This window comes from Micrasema longulum, unplaced genomic scaffold, assembly GCF_059751315.1.
Source record: "Micrasema longulum isolate JH-2025_06_02 unplaced genomic scaffold, ASM5975131v1 h1tg001318l, whole genome shotgun sequence".
Taxonomy (NCBI): Eukaryota; Metazoa; Arthropoda; class Insecta; order Trichoptera; family Brachycentridae; genus Micrasema; species Micrasema longulum.
The window spans coordinates 77,337-97,819 of record NW_028278505.1 but is presented as its reverse complement, the minus strand read 5'-3'; the positions used below and the strand labels follow the sequence as shown (position 1 = coordinate 97,819).

The 20,483-nt window shown below is 31.8% G+C and overlaps 2 protein-coding genes across 2 annotated transcripts in view; one reads left to right on the top strand and one right to left on the bottom strand.

The window, feature by feature from the left end:
• Nucleotides 1-20,483, top strand: part of Fur2 (furin-like protease 2) — a 128,282-nt gene that overhangs the window by 58,148 nt on the left and 49,651 nt on the right. The gene's annotated exons all lie outside the window — the stretch shown is intronic.
• On the bottom strand, nucleotides 1,576-18,292 carry LOC148275901 (chymotrypsin-2-like). The gene is made up of 7 exons (XM_088235054.1): nucleotides 15,462-18,292; nucleotides 13,175-13,413; nucleotides 12,806-12,952; nucleotides 9,394-9,601; nucleotides 8,186-8,432; nucleotides 1,929-2,075; nucleotides 1,576-1,788 (listed from the first exon to the last, which is right to left on the bottom strand). Exons 3-7 carry the CDS (start codon nucleotides 12,810-12,812, stop codon nucleotides 1,621-1,623), a joined length of 777 nt encoding a protein of 258 aa, XP_088091180.1. The 5' UTR covers nucleotides 12,813-12,952; nucleotides 13,175-13,413; nucleotides 15,462-18,292; the 3' UTR covers nucleotides 1,576-1,620.

Sequence of the window (20,483 nt, the reverse complement as noted above, 5' to 3'; positions counted from 1 at the left end):
AAATCTATCTCGCTTGACAAATGACCATTTGGCAGCATATTTACAAATAACACGAAACATTAACCCGTTATGTGCCGCTAAGTATTGCAATGGAAGTTCCCAGCAGGCTGTAAAATTTTAGGCAAGTTTTAGAAACTCTTTTTTGAACCGCTGCGTTGGTGCAGCCGTGTCGATAATGTTGATGATTACCCGTGTCTTATAGTATTTCATCAAGCTTTTTACAGATTTTTCCTTGTATACAAAATCTAAAATCACTCAGAATTCTTGACCCCGACGCGTAAAGCTTGTACAAAGGCACGCGTCTTTACGCGTTATTTCTGTATGGCCTGCCCTTCGAGCACGAAAACAGAGAGCGCGTCAACGTGCTTATGGCATTTACCTGGTTAAGTATGTAGCGTAATGCCTCCAAAGTTGTCGCAGGTAAATAAGTAACCTTGTTTTCAATTCATATTTCTCCCAAATCACGCAGTTCTTCAGACATCTCGCTTCTTCCCACACTCTGATCATCAATTATTGTAAAGGAACAATGATGCTATTCCTGTTTATTTCCGCATCTTCTTTTATCCAAATATGAGAATTTCGGGAAAAATAAATTTCAAACTAACTTTCATGAACCCATTTAATCTTATTACAAAAAATATTAGAATTTTTGGGAAAAATTTGTCAATTTACGAATTTCAATATTTTGTTTAGTGACGATTCAGACAGTGCACTAAATATTTGTTTGTAGGTAAACACTTACTGATTTTTCTATTTGTACCGGTTTCAAAAAGTACTCGTGTTTTCATCAATCGAACCGGCTACTTTATTAATTCAGAATAATGTTACATACAAATTGTATTATTAGATCAATCAAATATTTACTTGTAAAATTTTCGAAATGAAACTTATGCTGTTTTTATTTTAAACAAAAATATCTTATAAGTGTAGGTATAAACATAAAACCCTTATAACAATAATATATAAGACTTACTTTTGTCTTAAGTTAATAACACTGTTCTAAGACAGTCAAAAAAAATAATTATAAGTTAATATGCAAAAAATACAAAAACACGACGACATAAGATATATATTATTATAATATTTGTTTATGTATTTATGTCTAAGAGGAAAAGCTGATCTGAAGCTACTCCGTGGGGATCCGTAAAATGATTTTTTTTTAAATTATTTAAAAATTATAATAATAAATAAAATTTTGTACTTTTAGTTATTATTAATTTTTTTATTTTTTGCAAGTGATATGATACGGAGTGGCTTAATACAGGTACGCTTTTTTAAAATTTTTTACATTCTATTTAGTTTTTATATAGAAAACTATAATTGGCCTAAAATGTTGGTTTATTTGTATATACTGTATTTTTTGTTGTAATGGCTGTTGTTTTCTTTAAATAAATTTTATATGAAAACATTTATAAAACCATTTTTAAAGAGTGTTTTTTTTACTATGGAAGTAACAGAGTAGGTACGCAGATTGAGCAATAAAAAACTTATTTCTGGAAAAATGTATTGTTCGAATCATAGGTACATTTATAAAAAAATGTCCAGGTAAATCGCCTTTAAGTTAAAGAAACGGTTTAAAGAATAACTAAGATAACTTTAATTATTTTTGTTTTTTTTTTTTTAAGCGTATCCATTATTTCTTTTCGTATTCTTCCATCCTTTTAGTAATCCATGGTACAAAGGAAAACACTCTCGGTATACATCCGGATAACCTTTGGCACAGGACAAACCCCAAGATACAATACCAATAAGAATACCTTTATTCATCAGAGGTCCTCCGGAGTCTCCCTGAAATTATAAATTATTATCAGCAGGTTCATACAAATACTTTTTCTGGATATCTGAATCCCAAATAAATAAATAAATAAACAATAAAAATTTGTTTCCGAAAATAAGACGGTAAAATAAGTAATATTATAATTTCTTACGTGGCAAGATCCTTCGTCTTCCTTTGTCAGTGTGCAAATTTCAGTTTCAAATACTTTGTTGATATTTGCCAGCCTTTGCCTGCACTTTTCATAAGATATCGTTTTCAGTCTTATAATTTGAAGATTGTTTGGAGAACTTCCCGGAAACTGTAAAAAAAAAAAAAAACGGATATCTTCATGTCATTTATAAATAAAATATTTATATCTAATTACAATATCAATTCATTAATTAATATGGACATCAATTATAGACAATAAAATAGAGGAAATGTTTAAGAACGTAAATTCTATGACAAAATTAGTATTTCTTTACCTTGGGTTAAATTGTGTGGTAAAGCTAGGGTTTCCTAGGACAGCGGTGCCCGTATCTTAACGGCCGTAGTGAACGGTGATGCGGTAGACAGCCGTTGTAACAGTGACTAGAGAGTGGTTTCCTAGGAAAACTGTTTTGATAACATTTATTAACACCGTTTTCCTAGGAAACCACTCTCTAGTCACCGTTACGACGGCTGTCCATCGCATCACCGTTCACTACGGCCGTTAAGATACGGGCACCGCTGTCCTAGGAAACCCTAGCTTAACTCGAGGTTAGGAAATAATTGCCTGATAATCACTGCCTCTTTTTGTCTTATTAAAATTATTAGAATGTGCGTCTTGCTCAGTGATATAATTAGAGTTTTTTTTCTCTCAAATTATTTTTTTTAATTTTATTTCAGTCTCAGGATATTCGATATTTTGTCATTTTCGGATATCCTGACGGAAAATATATTTTAGAATTATTATACAAAATGTGTGATATATTTTTTGCGTGTGTGTAAAGGTTTACTTGAAGATTTTTTTAAAAATTGTTGTTATATTCAGAGCAGTTGCCGAGGTATTAATTAATAAAAGTCAATTTACTTCGCTGGTTATATCACACGATCGGGCGGGTTAACTGTTGCACCACGAAGGATTGAATGATAAAACCAGAAATATTTGCCAAATAGCGAAAACCAAAATAGCTCTAATCTGTTTTATTTGTCATACGTTATGTTCGAATGATTTTCTTTGTTTTCCGACCTTTTTATTTTGTTGCACAGCAACTTTTTTTGTAATCAAAAGTGTACCGTGACTTTGAAGAGGTTAGGAACCACTACCTTGAAACTTATTGAAAATGATTTTTTTCCCATATTTTATGAATATTTTATTGCAAGGTTATTAAATAACGCGCCAATCACTTTAACTCTAAAAGACTGTGGTAAATAATCCCCTTGCGCGCGGTGATGTAACATCGTGTCACCACTAGCAAAAGACGGAATATTTTTAAGTTCAGACATTTGAAAAAAAAACATGGAGTCATACTGTTTAATAATTTCTTTTCCATAATTTATGCAAATTAACATAAAGTTTTGCCCTGTTAGAGCAAAATAATTTAGAAATCACAAAAACGCCACCCATGTTATGCGCGTGCATCCCTCATCACTGTCATCAACCGAATGAAGACTAAATTTGTTTTAGACAACACCCGCAGTAGAACAGCGTCATTGTCTTCCTTGTTATGACTTCTATATTCATGCTCTCTCTTGTATAAGGTATCTGTGTAGATGTGTTGCTGAATTAGCGGACATTCATTCTTCCCCTAGCAAGGATAAATATTTTTTGTTTTAACATTTGGTATAGTTATTGGAATTTCACTTTCTAAATCGGGTGTGAAAATGTAAATTTGAAGATTACAAAAAACACGAATTAATCATTTAAAAAATAAGAGAGATATCTTAAGTCATGTGTCCTTTGTCAACAAGTGTTACATCACAGCCACACAATAAATAATATGAGGTAGACCTACACGAGTTTAAAGCTCACATTTGCCCTCGAGTAGAAATCACTTGTCCTGGATTCTGGCTTCATTGTATAATTGAAACATAAGTTTTTTTTTATCTTCCTAGATATGCGAATAATTGATTGTTGGAGAGGTTGAATTGAAACTCAGACTAACAATTGTTAATTAAGCATCCAAAAAAATGGTTTGTTCCTCCTCATACAAATTTTTGCACATGGTAGAATTTTGTTTATTGATTTTGAAAAAGTGGCATTTGGATCATCAGATTCGTTATGCTCTAATTTTTTGTTGTGTTGACTTTGTTGCGTTATTATTTTTTTTCATGTTAGAGTATAAAACGAATATTAAAAAAAAGTTTTTTGGTAAAAACAATTAAATTCGTCTTAAATGAAAAATGTGAGACTGCGTCAATGAGTATTTAACAATAGGAAGTACATTATTTATCTATCTAAGACAAATCTTTTTGGTATTAGAAGCAACATTTTTTTTTATTTCTAATGCCTTGTGTGTCTCGAAAAAAAATATTGCGCTAAAATTGTTTTTAAATTTTTGAAGTTGACTGTTAGTACCTAAAAGCAGTAAGTCGGTTAGTAATACGTGACAAATTAGTACCAGTCTGTTTTTGATTGGTTGAAATATATTTCTCAAAGAAATAGGCTTATTAACATACATTTGCTGTTTACAAAAAGTGAATTAAAAATAAATAATATAAACGTTATGCAGAAATATTATATTCAGAGAACCTCAGAGGAGTCAATTAAAAAATGTTTAAATTGAATTATATTTAACGGTAATTTCAATCTGCAATTAGTTAATTCTTTAAAACTACGAATGTATCACAAATCGCTTTTGCGTTAAAAGTTTACCACATAAAATATATAATTTTACACACAAATGTTGTCTTTGAATAAGACATCTAGACACATTTAAAGTTTCATGCTTTTGAGTATAATGAGAGGTTTTAAGAACAACAAATAAATATGTTTGTTGGATATATTTTTTTATTGAATCTAGGATTTTTATTTTAATTAGTCATCGTTTCCACTGGTGCTGTATTCTTCAATCTTTTGTTTAATCCATTATAGGTAGGAGAAAACTCTTGTATTAACATCAGGATGTCCTTAGGCGCAGGATAAACCCCACGATACAATGCCTATAAATGCTCCTTTACTGACTAGAGGTCCTCCAGTCTCTCCCTGAAATAAGATGAAAATATAATCAGGTCCATGTGGAAGTTTTTAAATAGATGGAAATTTTAGCTTAAAGGAAATCTATATAACAATTGTTGTTTGTATTTAGTAAACATATCTGTCATGGTCATGACCGATGGTTACTGATGCATTTATAAACGTCACAGATAACAAATATTTATCTACTACCATTACGACATTTCCCCGTAGAGGTAAGCAGAAAAGAAAGACCACCACACACGTCTATACTGGCATACATTCCTAGCTTCTTCCACATTCATCATTCATATATCTTGTCATACATGCCCTATGGTTGAGTCTGCTTTTAACATGACCAGACTTAAGATTTTGGTTTATCTAATCATGCCATATCTTACTTGGTCGTTTTTGTCCTATTTCACCGTTCATTTTCACCATATATATCTGTTTTAAAATTCTTTTGTCAACCAATAATTCTGCATGTCCAAACCATCTTAGTGTCCCTTTCTTAATCTTATTAGTTAAACCTGACTTCATCAATTTATTATATTATGGGTGGCTTAATTTAAAATCAGTTTTTGTCTAGATATCTATATTAATTTAATATTAAGTTAGTGTTTTATTTAAGCTATTTAATATATAATAAATTCTTAAATTAACGTTTTGTTCACAATGGCGGCCTCCGTTGTGTAGTGGTCCAGATCTTTGAATCACGTGGGCGGTTCCGGGTTCGATTTCCGATGAGAACACAAAAATTAGATGTGATTTTTCGTAAGCCTGGGTGTTCTGTGATGTAATTCACTATTGTTATTGGGTATCCTGGCCTGTTGTGGTGCAAAAAAAAAACTTTATTTTTAATTTAAACACGCAACCTTACGGCAAAACTCCTAAAAAATTTAATTAATACACACATTAAATTTCATTGAACACGAAATAATATCCTCTACATTATTGGTGACCCCGACGTGATTGATTTATTTTTTAAATTTACATTTTGATTTCCATGCTAAATGTTTTTACTTTTAACAAATGTATCATATTTTGAAAGTATTTTCAATCCATGGAACAAAAGTTTAATTTGAATTTTTAAAAATGTCTTACGTAGCAAGATCCTTCTCCAGTCTTTGCCAATTAGCAAATTTCCCTTGTTTTTCTATTTTTGTTTTTGCTGTTTGGTTTTGGCGTATCGTGATGGCACATGTCAGTTATTTTCGTAAGTAAGATGTCGTTATCCTTCGTGTGGCCTAATGCGAGTTTATGGATTAGTTTGGGGGATTTTGATTAGTTGTAATTTAACTAAATGTTAATATTTAAATATAAATAATTACAAACGATTAAATACAAGAACCGAAATATTTAAGAACATTTTACGATTACCTTTACGAATGGTTATTCGCTATGCGAAATTGCTTACATGAAAAATATCAGGTTTCAAGCAAATATATCATATTTATTCTGCCGGTAATTGAACTCAAACCTCAGATATGAACGTAGATAAGCAGAAAGCAGCCAGCCGTAGAAAAAAGAAACTGAGATAATAGCATTTTTATGAAAAAATATAATAATCGAATCTACACAACAGTTCGAATGTTTTTGCCTTTGGCAAATGATAAACAATGAATACGTAAGTTTTTTTTTAACTATAAATAAGAATTTTATTGTGTATCTGACCAGTTTTTATGATTTTTAAAGTACCGTACGGGTTTTCTAGTATTGTGAGTATATTTTGCAAATTAAGAAATACCATTTTTGTGATCGACACTATTTTCAGTAGGTGATTATTACAGTTTTTTTTATATCCAAAATGGTCTAGCTGTTTTTAGCTGAACATAGAATCGACCTTATTGCACCCGATAACACCAATAACTATTTTTTTTTTAAATTGTGGACTGGCTGTTTTCTGTATAACTGCGTTCATATAGCAGACAACGCATTAGCCAGTACATCACGTGGCCAACTAATCTCAATTCTATTTTTTTTACAAGATTTTTACCTGACATTAGACATTGTCAACAAACGTCCAGAATTCTGATTTTTTCAATGAATCTGGCGGCACGGGTTTGAATTTTACCAATTGCAAGAAAAAAATCCAAGAAAGATTATTTTGCAATTATTCGTCTAAGTCAGTGGTCTCCAAACTCAATAAGGATGTGAGCTACTTTCAGAAATTGAATTTGTCTGATGAGCTACGCTACCCATACAAATTTCCTCTTAATAGTTTTAATCATCGGCCCTTATCGTACCATACATTATATATTAATATTAGTTTAAATAATCAAATATATTTTTAAATCATTTTTACTGCGTCGAAACGTAGACACTCACCCAAAACACTTCAAAAAAGATCGAAGCCTTTGAATGTGGTGCTACAAGAGAATATTAAAAATCTCCTGGGTGGATAGAGTCCGAAACGATGATGTTCTCCGATAGATGGAAAAAGATAAAGAGGTAGTGAAGATCATAAAGAAAAGAAAACTTAAGTACTTTGGGCATGTGATAAGAGGTGAAAAACATAAAATTTTACAAGTCTTTCTACAGGGAAGGATTGAAGGGAGACGCAGTGCCGGTAGAAGGCGCATCTCTTGGCTTAAGAACTTGCGCGACTGGTTCCATTGCAGCACTCAGTCTTGTTCAGGGCAGCTGCCAATAAAGTAAGAATCGCAATGATGATTTTCAACCTCCATCGGGGAGAGAAAACATTAGAAGAAGAAGAAGTTTAAATAAATCAGAACATCAGATTAACAATAAAACGTATTATGCGTATTTTAAATATGTATTTGTAATCAAAATAATAATTGAAAATAGGTGTGTAGAACTATTTGGTGAAAATAATGGCATTAACTTTCCTCTACATTTTTTTCAAGTCACGGTGAGTACCTTGTCACTCCCATCTGAATGCAATCATCAAGATGTAAATCTGTGAGTCTGTTTCTATACTTACTCTTAACAAACTTCATAGTGAAAAACGTTGACAACGACTTTTTGAGCGTTTCGTTGAAATTTAGCACATTTTTTATTTATTTTCGGAGTTCAATAATAACATTTACTAGGCAAATTTAATAACTTATGCGAGCCACCGAAAATGGCTCGGCGAGCTACCGTGTGGCGATCACTGGTCTAGGTGTTATGTATTTTAGGATACTTTTTCCGTATCATCTCTTTTCCACCTGCTAAGCTGCGCAAGCTAAGCTGGTTAATCCTTTTAAAGAATATGAATTGGTTTATTCTACGACACGAATATATGAGTATGTGCATTTTACACCACTTACTGATGTAGTTCCCCACCCTGTCAATGTCGTTTCTTCTCCGCCTTCCGTATTTTCTTCTGGTAATGAAATTGGCTGTACTAAATCATCGAAAGATATTGATTCTTTCAAACGTAGAAGTCCAATGTCATTTACAATGACTGAACGGTCGTAATTTTCGTTGCAAATAATATTTTCAGCGTCGTAACTCACACCTCCAGAGTCGAGTTTGTTTGTTCCTACCACCACAGATATATGAGATGCCCTCCAACTAAAATAAGGAAAATTTAATATTTTTTTTACATATCGTCGCTTTAAGAGGAAACGTCGTCAAAATTTTCTTTTTACAAACGTAGTCCCTCGTTTTCTCCTTGGATTGTGGCACTTAAGCAATAAAACACTGTAAATATTTATAATTGGCGTGTGTCTATGATATTGTTTTTTTATTATTAATATTTTTTATTTTATGGTAGCTGATATTGTTTTTCTTAAATTAATATTTTGTATTTTATGGTAGCTAGAACCATCAAAAAATTAAAAAGAGCACCCAGTTTTATCTGCCGTCTTCGGATGTACAGTATACAAATATGATTTTTAAAAAAAAATGGTACCAACACAAAATTTTTATTTTGATACACTTTCCAAAAAAAACTTTTAAATCGGTTCAGTTTTGAGAATTGAAAAACGGGACAGCAAAACGTCGATTTTGTTGATTTCAATCGTTTTGCCCGAAATGTAGGCAGAAGCCTCATTACTACACAAAGTAAAAAAGTATTAATAACAGTTAAAGAATTTATATTTTCTCATTTAATACCTTTGTATACATGCGGGTAAACGTTTTAAGTTGTATTGTGTTTAAAAAACGAGACTCTGTTTTTGGTAGGGAAGATTTTTCAAACTCAGTTAAAATACACCTCCATACCCTAGCTCTCACAGTAAAAAGGTTCATTTAGAAATCTTTCAAAATCTTGAAAACAAGGGTTGGAAGAACTCTGGACACCCTAAAAGTTGGGCAGTTGTTAAACCAGTGTGTTAAGGGGGTCTAACAGACAATCCATCACATTATATTATATGATGGAGATACGTTTGACAAACTGCACTATGAATCAATGTATGACAGGTACTAGGGAGGTAGTTGAAGTAACTGGACTAATTAAATACAGCTGACTTTCCTATTCTATGATTATGAAACGTTGGTTTTGTTGTATGAAAAATTATATTTTATTTATTACCCTTCTAAACAGTGGGTTGCTGTCAAAATCCATTTCTCAGCAATAATACTCCCGCCGCAAAAGTGAAAATTGTCTGTTCTTAAAGAAACTTGATACGGAGCAATTCCTTCTTGAGCAACTTCTCCTCCAATGATCCTTCTTGATATTTTAATCTCTAGCATCATTCGAAGTTTTTCTGATAGAGGTCCAGCGGCATCCACTAAAACCCCTTCAATCAGAAACGGTTAGCAAAAATAAATAAGTTTTTATGTAAAAATATCTCGCACAGCTCTTAAATATACAATCAATATTTATTACAGAAATTAGTATTTAGTCGTAACACCTGGATTTGTTAGGCTGCTGATATTTCATCTGATAGTTCATGTTTACCACTGAGAGTCAGGATATTATGGGCTCTGTTTAAATAACAAAATCTCCAGGCCTAGATAGAATATAAATTAGTCAACACTTCAGAGTAATAATTCTATAGAGAAGCCTTAAAGCTTTATTGAATAGAACAAAAGCGTTCCAAATTTTTTGTGTAATGGACGGTTTCGGTTAGCGCTCGCAATTTTCTACAAAAGTACCTATAGGTCCGTTATATTATAACTATAATCTGTAGTTAATTTTGTGGTCAATAATTGTGGTATAGTTTTTATCCATATTGGCGACTCAATTAGGTTATTACTCTAAGGTCAACACAGTCGTTTAATAAATATTTTTCCTTCTAATCCATAACAGTTATTGGAAATATTAAATCTTAGTTACTGTTTTTTTGCCATGGAGATTTAACGTAAACACATGACAACGCTACAGAATAGTTTTTGCACCTAATAGGCCAGGGAGGGCAATTACAGTGGTGACACAGAACACCCAGGTTTGAAAAAATCAGATAAAATTTTGGAGTTCTTACGAAAATCGTACCCGGAACCTTAATTGAGGCCTTCTACCAAAACATGGTAAAATGGACCGAAAACAAGTTACATATGGTCACAAATACAATGCGCATATTATGAATAAAATCCGAAAGGACAATGAATAAAAATATGTACACAAACACAAAAACAATGCATACAGCCATTGACATAATTGTTTGAAATATATAATAATAATTACCCAATTGTAATTGTATTGCGAACGAAATTGCGATTAATAGTGGGGCGGTCATTTTTACAAAAAACATAACGATACTGTAATCAGTCAAATGAATATTTTGCTTAGTTAATTCATATCACGCCAGGAGAAAACAATTTGATATCGAAATAATATGGTTAATTAAGTTAATCGAGGTTGATTATCTTCATGGTCGTAATTAACATTAATGCGAATATAATTCCAGTAATATATATTTTTAAATCATATCACATGTTTTACGAATGATGCTGTTTTTGCAAAATTTACTGTAGTGATTATAATCGGATTGTGTTTCACATTAAAATTTTAGATCTAATATAAAATCTTCTATGTGGTCACCAAATACAGTCTACAATTTTTTAAAGTACGAAAGAAAATAACTTTTTATTAAAGAATGGGGGGTAATTTTTTTTTACTAAATAGGTACACACGAGTATGCATTTCACAATAATTTTCACATTAATTTTTTTCCTAAAAATACATGAATTTACTTACCTATGTTTATGTTAATGTTTCACAAAATACCATTTAACAATTTGACTATTTTTTTGGTCTTAATATTCACATACTAACTAATAACAAATTCGTCCTTCTTTAGTGTTGGTATGTAAAATACATTGGAAATCATAAATCATCGAATATCTTCCAGTTTAGACTAATGCCAATATTATATTTCCTATTATCAATCTTATTCTAATCTTTCTTATTTCATATTGTTATCTCAACCGGGACAATTCCCGCGTTTCAAATAATTTTGGGTGAAATGTTTTGATATTCATGTACATACGATACGTTTCATCTCTTTCTTTCTCATGCAAAAATATAGGGAGAAAACAAAGGACAGTTACATAAATGATCCGCGCGTGCGGTGATTGTTCTTAATAATATTCTAGATAAAAAATTTGCCCACAAATTGTAGGAAACATTTTGTTGTCCCAGTATTTTACACAAGTAACTTTGTATTTTTACCTGGGCGTGTAGGTACACAGGAAGCGCCATTTTTTTTGTCGGAATGTGAATATTAAATAACTTTTTTTTTTAAAACAAGTGATTTCCATATATGAGGTATTTTTATTTGATTTGGTTTAGATTTTGAATACAACTTCAATCAAGTGGCCGCCTTTATTGGCCAAAGCAAAGTGTGCCATTTTTGCCGTTTATTCTGCATTTTCCACTTCACTTTTTCGAGCATCTCGGGTGATGTAGCGATGATTTCGGCATAAAAATTTACTTTGAGCTCGTCAATGATCCGAGGTTTGCTGGTTTGTTATTCAAATAACTCCACAAAAAGACGCCCAGAGGGGTCAAATCATGAGGTCTGGGGTGGCCAGTCAATGTCACTCTTTTTTGACATTTAAGGAATCTTCGTTGCAGAAACTGCATTGTTTGATTTACAGTGTTGCATGGCGCACCGTTTTGTTGAAACCAATAACCGTTTAGACCTTTTTACTCATTAGTGGGCTGGCATAATGAGTCGACATTCACCGATATGGATTCCTATCGACTGTTTTGCCTTCTCTGAAAAAAAAATGGCCCAATAATAAATAGTTTTTGCGCAAACGCTGGCCCAAACAGTCACTTTTTGGCCATGCAATGGTTTTTCATATTTTTTTTCTAGATTTTTCTTTCCCTATATGTGGAAATTTTGCTTGTTAACGGTGCCAGAAAATGTAAAATGGGCCTCGTCTGTCATTTTGCTTATAAAAATCAGGTTCAGTGTCAGCCATTCGAGCGGCTGTTTGGCCGTATTCCAAATGACAAAAACTCTTTACAATATTATTTGAATCTATTGCACTTTATATGGAAATAAATGCAAATCATCCTTGAAAATGCGCCGCAAAGTGGTTCCACTAACGCCAAAATGCTGAGCGCGGTGACGATACGACACATGTGCGTTCTCGGCATCACTCTCTCTTACCGCTTTAACTAGATCATTGGAACATTTAGAGCGTTGATTAAAGGCATGTGATAATCTCTCACTGTCCCGTGCTCAAGAAAATTTGACACCAAATGACAAATAGTGTTGTCAGATGGTGCTTGTTGGCCACGATATTTTCGACGATATTATGCACGTTGAGTTAACACTACTGAACGACTATGTACAATGTACAGTGTTTCTATTTTGGCGCGTTGTTTCATGAAATAATACTGGAGTGACGTTTCAAATACATGTTTATTCAAGTCAATCGGTTGATAAATGTCAAAGTTATTCAATGTTTACATCCCGAAAAAAAGATGGCGCCTGATTCTGTATATTAAACTAACTACCTTTAAGTCTTAATTTAAATAAATTTCCTACCAAGCATTTAGCTTCTTTCATCTTTGTTTTTGTACAAAGGTGGGTATTATCAAATTTTTCACTGGGAAACACCTGTTTTTTGCAATATTTTATTAACATTGATTCCATAGTAAACAGTTCAATATCTTTTTCTCCATTTTCAAGCATCTGAAAGGAATAATACTTGCTTTTAATATCATTCATGGATACAAATAAACTAGATATATTCCGCACGTCATGTCGGATATTTACGCAAATGCTCACTAGACGTAGACTTGGCAGATCTTACTTGATAAAACACATGTGACTTGAATAGGTTTTATTGATACCACAGATCCAATAGGGAGCGGGTAAAGACAAGTTATTTTTTAAGCAATTACCAGTACTTACAGATAATCCCCAGCTGGTAGCCTCTACCGTTATGTTGTTTTTGAGACTCCTTTTTGGTAAAAGAACAGTTTGAACAAATTCACTAAGTTGGATGGTTCTTATTGCCTTAAGAAAAGCGATGTGGTTTTTTACGCCATTGGAATTTTGAGCGGATAATTATTTAATATATGTCTTTAGTAATTCCTCCATTGTTTATCAATTAACATACAGTTTCTATGAACACGTCCCTTGCCTTTTCTCTAAAATGATGTTTGATTAAACAAATAATATTTTTTTAAACTACGTTTTTAGCATATTCGAATGTATAAAAACAAGCGGAAGATTTCAATGACAGTCAGAAGGTAAGGTGAGACTTGTGGTTCAGGTGCTAGTCCAGGAACAATGCAATATTGCATTGTAAAAGCACTTGCAAAACCAATATTACTCATCCAACATGTTTGCATAGCTTGCTACAGGTCCTGGATTTGATTCCTAGGAGGGACAACATAAAATATTTTGCCAGTGTGATGATAGCAAAAGGGTAAATCTGCCACTTTTTCCAAAACCGACATTTTATAATCTGATACTCTTTCGTATAACTGAGGAATATATCTCTCTAGTGCTTTCCTTAAAATGGCCATATTAAAATATGGGGCTCATCTGTTCATATCACTTATGTCATAAATGGTTTAGCTTATTTGACTTGTCCTGCATAATAAAAAAACGACATATATGCTCTTTTGCCATCCCACTACTGATCTGTTAAGAAGGTGGTTAAAGGTGAAAATTACTTTCGTCTTGGAGGGAAACGTGGTATAATCCATAATTTTCCTTATTTTTGTTTTCACCACAGTTATAACGATCCTTTATTACGCCATTATTTGAAAAAAAAATTGATTGTAGACGCAACATTTTATATTTATAATACAGTTTTTCGTATTTAAAAAACAATAGTGTTCCTCTGGGATGTATAAAAATTTTACCTGTTACGAAATGAAGAGATTAAATAATTTAAGAACAATGGCTGTTACAACTTGTAGTGGTTTTTTGTGTCCAGGTAGATGAAGAGTACGGTTCAGTGTGTAAAATAGAACCAGAACCCTCGACGAGTGATTTTGATTATATGGCTACTATTAAGTATAAGTTCTGAATAAGTCTAACGTGTGGATATAAATCCGCGTTGAGTAGTGGTTAATGCGTTCGCCTACCATTTTTCTATTACTATCTATCCCTGATATTACCGGCGTCAAATTCCGAAACAGTAATAAATCGTGGCATAAGCAAATCAAAACCAAAACTAGAAGAAATCATACAAAAACGGACTTTAGAATACGTGTCATCATTGATTGAGAAAATCATGGCCTGAATTAAAAAGAAAAAATAATTTCAAAAAAATTGTTCGTAAATCTGGGAAAATGTTTATAGAAAAACATTTAATAACTTACGGGCATAATTGAAGAAAAATGAATATCCTTTACCGTACAAAATATTCACGAGCATCTTGATTCAAACTGAACAAATTAGGAAATCGTTTAAAAACTTATAATAAATTATTATAATTAGTGTATCTGTTTTATGCATTTTAAGTTGTGATTACATTAACTTAGAGCATTATTGTTATTTCACGTTTTTATTTACACACTTATAATTTTATGTTTATTTTAAATAATATATAAAGTTAATCTTATGAAATTTATTAAAAATACAAATATAAGATGCCTTTTTTTTAGTAATACATTAAAAAAAATATATATATTATCTTTTTATACCAATATACTCCTAAAGCAATTCTCCGTCTTGCTAAAGTGTCAAAGTCGCATGTTTCAAAAGTTAATAACAATTTTTATTTATAATTACCATCCTAGAAGTCCTGGATTAGATTCCTGGCAGGGTGGATGTGAAATATCGATTTCAAAGGTGGTTCTATATTGAAATATTTTTTTTTTCCTGGACTGACACCTGAAGCGTTAGTCTGGTCACCTAGCCTTCCATGTAACAAACAAGATCTAGATACTCTTCAATTGGATACACCACTGTGTGCGGATAGAAAAAAATATGATGATGATAGAAAAACTTTTAAAATACTATTCTTTTGTTTCAGAAACAGAAAAAAAAATTATCTGTCAAATTTGAATAATAAAATAATTAAATAATAATGCCCATCATTGTTGAGTTGCAATTTTAGGAAAATATTTTTTATACAGATACATTATATGCCCGCCCTTATATTTATAAAAATCGTATATAATATATAAAGTGCCAAATAAATAAATTATATAGATGCACTAATTAAGATTTGATTGCTTACCATTTTTGAGGTCAACGGTTTGAATCTCGCCAAAGTGAATGATTTTTTTAAAAAGCTGCAAGGTACAATATTCTAGGTCTTTTTTTGAATAAATTTATTATCATCATATTAAAATTATGTACATAGGTTTTTTCCGCGTACCAATACAGCTATAACTTTAATTTTTTTTTTCATTCACATATAATTTATTCATTTACTTTTATGTGGACACAATTCTTAACTTCATGAGACCAAAGTCCTGTGTTGAGCTCCAACGAATAATCTACTAGAACGACAAAACGTCCTACAAAACATATTTATATAAAACAAACAAACAAACAATGCAACATTGACCATGAGAAGTTTGTAATTTCATTTTTTTTTTTGGACAACAACAGGCCAGGAGTCTTAATAATAGTAATAAATTACTAAAAAGAATACCCAGGATTGAGAAAACACATTCGATTCGTGTGACTTCACCAGGGAACGAACTCGGAACCCTCTGTACTTAACACAAATGACATAGCTATTACATAAAGAGGGACGCCAAATAATGTACCTATTGTTAAATTAAAAATATATACTTACGACTACGTCAATAAGTCCCCACCCAGATGCCGTTACTAAGGCTTTATCTTGAATTTTTCGTCCTGGTAGTTTCACAGGCTTTATTTTGTCTGTGAACTTTAGTTTTTTTTTTAACAGAATCATAGCCAAATCTTGAGTTTTATGCTTAAATGATTTACTCGCCCAAAGCACAAGACCACCGGTATTATAATTTTTGGTTCCTACCACTAATTTAACATAATTTAGCATGCTTTCACTAAAAAAAAAAAAAAACAATAAATTATTAATTTATTTATTTATTTGCGTACGTATTAAGTATATTTATTATCACCACTACGGGCCAGTGCCTCGATTATGAACGCTATCTTCATCTGTTTATATCGAGACGGTATACTTAACTTCTGAACTATCTATATCTTACCTCGGTATGTTCTACCTACTTATCATATCGACATCATATAATCGAAACAAGCCAATTGAATAACCGCGAACAATAAATCCGCGTTCTTTACGTCATTAACATTTACAATAGTTCTCATTTATAGCTAAAATCTTCTTTCTGAGCCATATCAGGTCTCTCCGACGTTAGCGATCACTCAAGAGTTGGCATATTTTAAATAGGCTTCTGTAATAAAAAGTGCTCACTTCAAAGCGATTTTAAACTCCAATAAATCTCAATTCAAGCAACAAGTGCTCGCTTGAACATGAATTTTGCATGACTTTTGGAAATCACCTAGACGGTACACTTAACGATCGTCTATATGTATCTACCAATATGTACCGATCGAATACAAAGCCGGCTCCTATAACGTCTCGATACATACACTAGAAAATATAGTTAAACAGATGGAAAAAATGTAATAACTAAATTATTTTTTCAGAGTGGTAACTTTCTGACGCATATAATCTGTGTCTGACGCCTAGATACTCTTATTTAATAATAGGAGAGAACCTAGTGACATTATTTCACATCTAGGAGTTTCTTTTATTAAAGTGACAGTTATGTCGGAATTTATTTCGACTTCAAAACTTACTTATTTCTTTCTCAAATTTTTAATAGGCTTTTAAGAAAAAAAAAGTGCCAACCTCAAAACAGTTAATATTTTTAATAATTCAAAATTAAAGGAAAAATTTCTCGGTGAGACAAAATTTTTGACACTTTTAATGCGTAGATAAACGTATCGAGGGGTTCTAGACTCATCGGTATAAAATGATGTACTTACATCAAAACCTGATGGTAGAGGGTATTGGTACTATACGTTTGTAGTCGGTCGGGAGACTTTTATCTTCAACTATGACGTCATATTGAAGTTATGTCATTTTAGAGCGTAAATATGTGTACCGTGACGTACGCTTCCCCTTAATTCATATCGATGTACCTACCCAAAACTTACTGTGGGGGGTTGGTAGTATATCTTTATAATCGCTAGAGGGAATTTATCTTCAACTATACCGTCAAGGTGAAGGTATGACTTTTTTATCTTCTCATAATAATCGGGGCCCAGGAAGCCCAATAACAGTGTTGTATTACAAACATAGAACACTCAGACTTAAATCAAATCACAGTCAGTTTTTGTGTTCTCACCGGGAATCGAACCCAGAATGTTCCGTGCGTGAGTCAAGTGTTTTAACAATTGTACCACGGAGGTGGCCTTTTTTTACTAAAATGCGGAGGCAGGCATTCAGAAATGGTAAATACACTTCTCTATAATACATACAGGTACAATTGAAATAAAATACGTGGTAAAAAAATTAAAGCTTTGACAAAAATTAAATAATCATTACTACCCCACAACTAAATCTGGTCTATCTTAGTGATTGTTAAAATCTAGAAAAACTTCCTACATTTTTGCTTCCCGCAACCCTGTTACTAAGTTCGTTTGGAGTGGAACATTGTGCGACATTTATATAATCATTTCTTTAATTAATTCAATGATAAACCGAGATTATGTCTTCATCAAGCTGCCATGTAAAGGTAGTCAACCTTTGGTAAGTAAATTTATGTAACAATGTTTTGAGAATGTCCAAACAGGCTGGATTCCTTAGGGAGTAGATCTAAATTTGTTGATCAGAGAGGAAAAACATTTTTTAGAAGGAAATACTGAAATCTAATCATTTACAGGGCTTATGACCTGTCATTGGCTTAATACACTGTGTTACATTTACCATTCTGTCTTTGTTTAAACATCCATATTTTTTCAACTCTTGCATCTGTTGACTTTTGCGCTTAAACCAGCCATTTTCAGGTTTTAAACCCTGTAAATGCTTAGACTTCCACATGTTCATCTCAAAAATTTTATTTTTTTCTCTCTTGGAGCAAATTTAGATATAAATTTACCTAACACTCTAAATTTACGAATACCTAAATAATTACATAAAATATAAATAAATTTCAATTTTTCGAACCTTGTTACACAGTGAGCTGCGGTTATGACCCACTTTTCGTTGTAAATAGCTCCTCCACAAAAGTGTTTACCAAATTTCATCATTGAAACCTGGTAAGAGGCATCATCGTCCGTGGCAGTAGTACCACCAATGACCTTTGATTTTACATCGAGCTTCTTATTTTGCACATCTATTGAATTTAATTTGGTTTGGTGTTCCATCAGACTTATCTGTCTTTTTGGTCTTAATTTTGCTGAAATATCTTTATTTTTCTTCTTTTTAATACTCACGCTTTTGTCTTTGTCAAGTACCTTTTTTTCTACGTCGCCATTAAAACTTAACGCTTTTGGAAGTTTCGATGCATTATTACTATAGCCACCACCACCTTTTAAAAGTACTTCAACGTTATTATTATTACTAGTTTTTTCATCGGATATTAGCAAATCTTCCGGTCCGTCATTTTTTTTCTCCGATTTTACCGTGTCCGCAAAAGTCGCTTTATCTATATTATTTTTTTCAGAACCAAATAAATGGGTTTCTAATTCTTGTGTTTCAGTAATTTTATCTTTAAAAAATGGTTCTGTCGGCTTTTTCATCATATCTAAGTTAAAAACAAACAATAGTTTTAATAAAACATTATAAATAATATGTTTATATCAACCAAACATTCCGTTAATTAATTAATTTATTATATATCACAAGTGCCTCTTACAATATAAAATATTTTATTTTAATGAGTTCAGTTATATAAAAACAAAAAATCTATAAAAACATGGATATATAAAAAGAGAAATAAAAATCACAAGAAAATGTTATAAACAATTATGTACTCATATGTCAGCATACAAAAGATAAGAAAAAGTCGGTATAATATGAACATAAAACGAGTTTAGTAGACTTTTCAATTATACATTTTTATATGTATAAATTGTATGTATTTATTTGATATGTAATATATATTTTCTTTACTTACTTTGTATACTATGTGGAAATCTGTTATTAGTTCTGAGTTTATACACTATATCTGTTTGTTTACTAAAAATATGTATGTAGAACTGTTGATTTCCCTAATAAAATAAAATAAAATAAATAAATAAATATATTATTATCATAATCAATCTCTTCTCCACATTAGGTGGTGTAAAAGATACTGCGTTGGTGCACCAAATGCGGAGTAAGATTGTTTTTTTTTCTTGAGGATATATGAATGTAACTGAATATTAATTATCATTATCAAACTCGATCCGCACCTGGGGTTGTATAGGCCACTGAATTGCCAAAATAAATGCAGGTTATCACTATCATCCGCCACAGGAAAGTAAGAAGATCAGTCTTATACTTCAAGTACCATTTCAGTGACAATGAAATACAGTGTAAAACCAAATTTAAAAACAATATTTCGTGTCAACCTTTCAAGGATTACCTTACTTTCATAGACGATCGTGACACTCTTTACTTCAATTGCTATTGCAGTGCCCTATGCACTATCAGGTATGGATAAAGTGATCACGATCAATAAACTGCATACCAATGTAACCTTTTGTTTTATTTTTTTCATACTTTCTTACTGTTGCGAAGCAAACAAAAGTAATAAAACAAATTTATTGACATATTTATAATGTTTTTTTGCACCTCAACAGGCCAGGAAGCCCAACTATACATCGGACTTGAGAAAAAAACTTTAAACGTTTGTGTTCTCATCGGAAATTAAACCCGAAACCTTCGACGTGTGAGTCGAATGTTTTAACTATTACACCAGGAAGGCCTTATTTCTATAAATTAACGTGTTTTAAAAAAAGACAATTAACAGAATCAGCAATTGAATTCTTTTAAAAATAAAAATAATAAAATTACTTACCAAACGTCAAATAAATAAGAATTGTGAAAAAAAGAGACTTACACGATTGGTACATATCGGATAACTTTCATTAAACTACTACTTAGGAGTGATTGAAAACCTCGTTTTACTAAAAAGTTTAATTGAAATGCATATCAGGTTTTGCCGATTACTTCTTCATTGTTCATACATATCTATCGTTCCGCTTTTCAACAACGCAGCATACTAATTGATTGTTGTTTTAGTAGAAAAAA